This window comes from Haliotis rufescens, unplaced genomic scaffold (assembly GCF_023055435.1).
Source record: "Haliotis rufescens isolate VD_foot unplaced genomic scaffold, xgHalRufe1.0.p SCAF_1, whole genome shotgun sequence".
NCBI classification, from domain to species: Eukaryota; Metazoa; Mollusca; class Gastropoda; order Lepetellida; family Haliotidae; genus Haliotis; species Haliotis rufescens.
Genome location: NW_025963779.1, coordinates 35,061,779 through 35,068,977, shown reverse-complemented (window position 1 = coordinate 35,068,977; position 7,199 = coordinate 35,061,779). Strand labels below are relative to the sequence as shown.

The 7,199-nt window shown below is 38.7% G+C and overlaps 1 protein-coding gene across 1 annotated transcript; it reads left to right on the top strand.

Moving 5' to 3' along the window:
* Positions 1–2,754: 2,754 nt before the first annotated feature.
* Positions 2,755–7,199, top strand: LOC124139486. The gene is made up of 3 exons (XM_046506578.2): positions 2,755–2,815; positions 3,298–3,578; positions 4,289–7,199. The coding sequence occupies exons 1-3, from the start codon at positions 2,803–2,805 to the stop codon at positions 4,754–4,756; spliced, it is 762 nt and encodes a 253-aa protein (XP_046362534.1). The 5' UTR covers positions 2,755–2,802; the 3' UTR covers positions 4,757–7,199.

Here is a 7,199-nt window from a genome sequence, read left to right as displayed (position 1 = left end):
TACTGAACAAGGTCGTTTCAAAAAAGAAACAATTGAAGCTGTAATTTTATAAAAAAAAATATTTAGGAGCTTTTTTCACACTCAAGCGAACAAATCAATCAAATTTATCAATTACTATCAAAAGAGTAATAGATATCTTGAATCCTTTACGACTTTAAAACATTTAACAGTCTTAACGTTCTTATGTTACGGACCTGAAGTTCGGGAGACATCGCACAATATATTAATTGAAAATGTCCAACCAGCTTCCTGTGAACGACATCTTCATCACCCTAAAGCTACACCTAATAATATGGTACTTGGAGAGTGTGACAGTCTCCCTCTGCAGTCTGTGTGATAAAAACAGTGAAATATTGGTGCAGACTTTTTCATCTTCACTCACAGATTACCTCGTCAAGCTTTTTAATGTTACCATCATTTGATGACCCTGGTCGAGTGACATGGGCTACATCACTTAAAAAACATTTTGCCTGTTTAGGTTTCCGTCTGGTCTGGATATCAACACGAAATCAGCGATGATCACTTTATATTTCAGCAAACTGTATCAACACTGGCATGCTTCAAATGTGCGGAACGTCAGTGAGCTTGGAAGACAGTTACATTCCTCATAATGAAGGACTCTGCGTTTTCCGTAAAACTGTAAATCAAGATGAAGATGAATACCATGTGATGTTTATATGTGAACAACATGCCAAAAAGGTTTATAAGTCCTACAAAGGGATTTGGATAACACTTTAATGTAAATATACTTAGGTCTAGTATCTCTTTTGAACATTTCTTTTGTTAGCTAATCTTCTTTTTCTGGTTTCGCTGTATATGATTTACTGTACAAGCTTTTGTAAATACCATGGAGAGGGAGTCCCAAGTTGGATAACTTGTTCCCAATCCATTTCAGTCTGAATAAAATATGTTTAAACTAAAAAAGTACCTCTCATCATATTACATTGACTCTCTAACTCTGATGAATTTCGCACTGCTAATGCAAACATGATACATTTGTTCTTTATAATATGGGCGTGCTCTTAGCAAAAGCCTACAAATTAGGAAACACATTATGTCAATACCATTTATATAATGAAATTGTTAATGTATACTTTAATTCAGCATCGTTATCTGCTATGCCATGTTAATGTATTACGGGCCTGTGGCTTGCTATTGAATCAATTATATGTCTGTCTGAATTTTTAAAAAACCCACACTATAGATATCTGACCGAGTCCCCTTCAGAAACCATTTTATTACAATGAGTGTATTCAAAACGAATCGAGAAAAAGCAAAATTAGAAACTTTTTACAAAAAGAGTAACTAATGATAACGAGTGTAGAACTTACTAATTATTTATTACTCAAGTATATTTTGCACATTACTAAAATTCACGAATAAAAATAATAAAAGACGTCGGTGAATTATGAATGGACCGCTGAAGATCAGTGATGGCATGTCACGGAGATAAGCTTGTCATTAAACAAGAATAAGGTAATAATGAAAACGTGGTAATAGGTTCACATGTTTATTACAAACAACTAATTGTACCAATAGAAAATAAAAATATCAATAAAAGAACCAACTAAGCCCAAAGATCACTGATAAATTAAATCAGAGTGAGTGGGTGAGTCTAGTTTTACGCCGCTTTTAGCAATATTCCATCAATATCAAGGCGGGGGACCCCGGAAATGGGCTTCACACATTGTACCCATGTCGGGAATCGAACCTGGGTTTTCGGCGTGACGAGCCAACGCTTTAACCACTAGGCTACCTGACCGCCCCCAAATCAGAGCAAATACAAAAGCGACTTAGCTCAGCAACTGTATTACAGTAATAAAATGAAATTATTACAGATTTACAAGAAACTATGTACAGTTATTGAGGAGGCAAAAATTACCATAAATACATGAGAAATATCTTGGTGAACACATAAATTCCCCTTATGTTTGAAGATCATAGTTACAAAACCATTTCCAACACATGAATAAGGTAGCGAACATATAGGAGATAACAATCATCAATTCAATACAAGAAGAATGAGCAATTAAACCACAAAAGTCTGTAATGTAAGGGTCGATAATTCCCTAAAACAGAATGTAATGACACTGAACAACGACGACCGCTAGACTTTGCCGAGCGCTGTAGCAAACAGAGCAGGGGAGAGGTACGGTCATTAGACCGTGACAAGGTTAGATTTACGACAGTGTGACATACCACGAGGTGCCCCCGAAAGGGTAAACATGTCCTGCGCTAGTGGTAACACCCACCACTCACACAAGTCTCATAAAGAAATACAAGTAAGTGTTTTTTTGTTGTCTGGCGGCGCGCAGCAGTACTCCTTCCACACGACAATCATTATTTTCAATGTGTCGGCCATGAGGGACACCTGCAATACCACCAGTATATTGTGAAGACACGTTTACAGTGTTATAGCCACAGCGTTCAGAGATTATTGAAGAAGGAAAAAACTTTATTGTTTCGTAAAATATATTTTGAGTTCATCGAATCGATCCGGGAACAAAATGAACAGGTAATAAACGTTTATATAATTATGAAAATTTAAATATCTGCCCGTCAGTTTCACTTCGTATTCAGATCACAGCGAGTGATACAAATTGTAACTAACAACGCCGGAAAACATACACCCGGAAACTATTGAAGTAATATTAACTATACATGTACGCAACGGCGTTACAGAGAAGAGATTACGTTATCTCTACGTTAATGTCCGAAACTGAAAGTTCAAATCACAGCGTAATATTCATGTTGTGAACACCTGTCAGATAGTTCGGCTTTGACGATTGAAATCGGATAGCAATGGGCAATTCAGGTGAATATGTATTGTTTCTCACTACTTTCATTCATTCCTTTATTTCAGCCACATCCTGACCATCTTTCAATTTGAAACTATATTACCAATACATAGCTATTTTATTAGTTGCGTCCCCATCCGCTCCCGCCCACATCTAGCGATAAAATGACTTGACTGTGCTTTAAAATAAGAAACCTCGTATCACTGTGATCTGGATATTTGAACACAATGTGAACTGAAAGCATAGCGCTCATTGGTCAACATAGTGTCGATGTGGAATGCTTCACGTCACCGATGCATGAACAATTTGATCTCTGTGTTTTAGCATGCAAATAATTCATGAAAACATTACAGTCACCGTAACTTAAGGAGGACACGCATAATTTCAGACTCACAATCGTAGCTATTTCGCCAAAATCCTAAGGGATGTCATCTCTGTCTGTAAACATAGAATTCGCATAGGAACAAAATACCTATACCAAATGATGTACTTGTTTCAGCTCCTACCCTGATAGGAAACCAAACAACACAGTGCGTGAAAGTACAAAGATCTGCTGCCGCGAAACTCCAGTCATTGTCAGAGTTCATACGAGAGCAACAAAAGGATGCCAATATTGCCAAGGCAACCTTTGGATCCACAGGGATTGTTGGTACAGGGATGGTACTGGCCGGGACAGCTTTGGCCACGGGTAGATTGTCCACGGCAATTATAGCTGTCGGAGTCACAGCTGGAATCGCCAGTGGTGCCGGGGAAATTGCAGTGTCCTGGTTTGAATCTGAGGTCAGTACTTAGGACACAGAACACACACACACACACACACACACACACACACACACACACACACACACACACACACACACACACACTGGATATTCTCAATAATGATATTCTACGACGCTGCGTCTACATTATGTTTATTTTGAAGTGGTTTTACAGAGGCGGCTAACGGGATCGGGTGGTCAGGCTCGCTGACATGATTGATGCATGTCATCGATCCCAATCACTGGATTGTCTGGTCCAGACTCGATTATTTACACAGACCGCCGTTATATAGCTGGAATAAGTGAACACATAAGTGTTTTGGTGTGTGGTTTTATCAACACGTTCATAAGTTTGAAATTCCGTTTGATGAGGTCGTAATTCCGGCACGTGTTCGTTGTTTTACACTCGGCTATATTTCAAACTCATATATATCACGTCATGCTGTCACGCAACTAATACCATAGTTGCCTCGTACGACAAGCATAGTTTGATGGGGACCTGTTCTAACCCGGACTCGCCATGGGTTTGCAGGTAGGATCTCTAGATCTCCTGATTTAACTACTCAATATAGGACAATGATAAATAAGAACAATTGCTTTTTATAGGAACTATTTATCTTGGCAGCTTAGGTTTTTAACAACTGGTTAAATGTTTACAATTACTCTCAATACTATTTTCATAAAGTAAATGAATATTTTTTAATCCAAAACATATGAATTACTTTTCAGGAGATGAAAAAACGTATTAAGGAGGTTCAGGATATTTTAGACAAGCTGAAAGAAGAAACACAAGGCTTAATAGAGGCCTTAAGGCGGAACAAAAAATATAGATATGTTCCAGACTACGACACGTTAGTAAGAAATAAAACCAAATTAGATTATACCAAGAAATGTGGAAGACATGCAACAAGGGCACTTTCAGTGATCAATGCAACACTACGAGTCCAGTGGATGGCCATTGGCCTAAAGCCAGAAGCGGTTTGTATCAAAGACATCGCTAAGTTCCGGCGAGGGATCTCTGCCCTACGGAAGGTAAAGGCTGGTAAGGTGATAAAATCTGCTGGCGTTGCAGTAGCCGGTATCAGCTTGGCTATCGACATTAAGGATGTTTTGAAGAATCTCAGCGATGTCAAAGGCAATGTGTCAGAAGTCGCCGATGTTGTTGAAAAGATGGCCGAAATACTTGGCGCTGTGTGAAGCTGTCATTGTGGTTGACAATTCTTGAACATTCCGAAAAAAGTGAACTTAATTGTTTTTCAGTGTGTTTCACAAGATATTGGGAAGACAAGGAATTCAGATGTTCAGTTATTTAACTAATTGCACGAAGGTAAAACATTTATGATTCTTTAAACGTTTTACAGCAATGGTTGTCAAAGGTCACAACAGACTGTAGAGGAATTGAGGGCGACCACCGTGGGGTAACCGCGCTCATGGCCTATTGTTCTGATTTATAGTGATGTTTCAGTGCGTCACTGCTCAAATGAATGTTGTCACTGAGGGACACAATGGTCATGTCGTCTGGGGCTCCGAAATTCCTGGTGCGGAGTTGCGTCCCTTAGGTGTGCCAGGACTTCAGGACTTTCTCCTATATTAAGCTGACACACCGTGATATAAATACTGTAGACATCAGCATAAACTCCACTCAGTTTATATTTTTGAATATGAAGGACAAAAATATTATTTGATTGCTCAACCTATTTAAAGATGTACAATAAAGCGACAAATCCATTTCCACAATTAAAAGAAAGCTCTACTTAAATCAGAGTCCATTGTACGATTCCGACTATATCAAAGCATAGTTTAATGAATCACTATAAAATAGCGATAATACCAGGTGTTCGCGAAAAGGTGCCACACCGTTGGCACCCGTCACGACACTCGTTAAGACGTTAGAACTTTAGTGAGTGAATGAATGAGTTTTAGCAATATTCCAGCAATATCACGGCGGGGACACCAGAAATAGGCTTCACATATTGTACCCATGTCGGGAATCGAACCCGGGTCTTCGGGGTGACGAGCGAACGCTTAAAGCACTAGGCTACCCGACCGCCCCTTAGAACCATAGCTTGACAACATCTCATGTGTTGTTTTGCATGACAAACAACCGCCATTCAAACTGTAATACATTGAAGTCTTGAGGTCTTGAGATCTGTTCAAATTAGTGAGAAACATGATCGATTTGTACAGCATCAGACAAGAGCCATTGAACTTCTTTTCGCCTCTGGATGATATAATTGTAAGTTTCGTTTCTGTGAAAACATATATCAGTTTTCTGGAACATAGTATCGTTAGAAACGAATAGTTATGCGTATAAATAGTTCCATATCCAAAATTGATTATACAGTTACTGACAAAAGTTTATTGCTACAACTTTGAATTGACATATTTATGCATTTCTGATGAATATGTCTCTTAATGTTAATCTGATTTGGTTGTATCACAATAGCCAATCTGTTTCAGTTTCAGTAAATATTTTACGACATTTTCGCGTCTCGATTCATTATTTTGTTAGCGGTTGCCGCTAAGTATCGCATGTCGACTTGCGAGCGCGGGGATTCCTCGTCGATGTCGTGTCCATGTACTATGACATTGTGGAACTCATTGCGATGACGGAAATACAGTGTTACCAGCATATGCCCAATTTGTTTTCCCAGCTGTACAGCTGTTCTATGGAATATATTTATTTTATGAAAAATAAATAAATCTAGAAACGCATACAAAAGCAAGTCTAGCCAGCTCAAGCTATCAGCATAGGGCATTTTTTTAATTTTTAGAGTCAGGAAGGATATTGTGTAATATAAGATTTCAGAGACTAAATGTTAGTCTAAGAACCTGGGTGTGATGTAAAAATCAAGGAATAAATGGTATTGAACTACATAGATTTGACATTTACATCCCATGGGATTCGAGAATGATTATTCCCTGACGATGACGTTTTGAATGTACATTTTTACGTATTTGGCGACTATGTACATATTTACGTATTTGGCGACTAAATGTAATCTTGTTTTGTTGTTTAACAACGCACTCTAGCTATATTCCAGCTATATGACGGTGGTCTGTAAATAATCGAGTCTGGACCAGACAATCCAGTGTCAGGAGGTCAGGCTCGATGCCATCATACCCCTGCATAAATTAGCAAACAAGACAAAGAGCGTCCTGTGAAGCAATTAATGTTTTATTTTTGTTGGTGTTGTTTAGGGGCGGTCGGGTAGCCTCGTGGTTAAAGTGTTCGCTCGTCACGCCGAAGACCCGGGTTCGATTCCCGACATGGGTACAATGTGTGAAGACCATTTATGGTGTCTCCCGCTGTGAAATTGCTGGAATATTGCTAAAAGCGGCGTAAAACCATACTCACTGACTGACACTTGTGATGTTTAGGGAGGGATTTAATACAATTTGAACTGCATCGATGTCTGAAATATAATAGAAATCGGCACAAGACACTTCTTATACCCACTTTTAATACTATTGTTGCGAGGAGCTTAGCAAATCAGTCATGTGGGTTGTATTGTTAATACATGTATTATCTCTACGAGCCAGCCCTTGAATCACAGTACGGCTGGTGAAATGTGGCGATATGATATTTGGGTGTTTCAATGTCAGTTGTCCTGTTCATTTAGAGATATAAACAATAAAA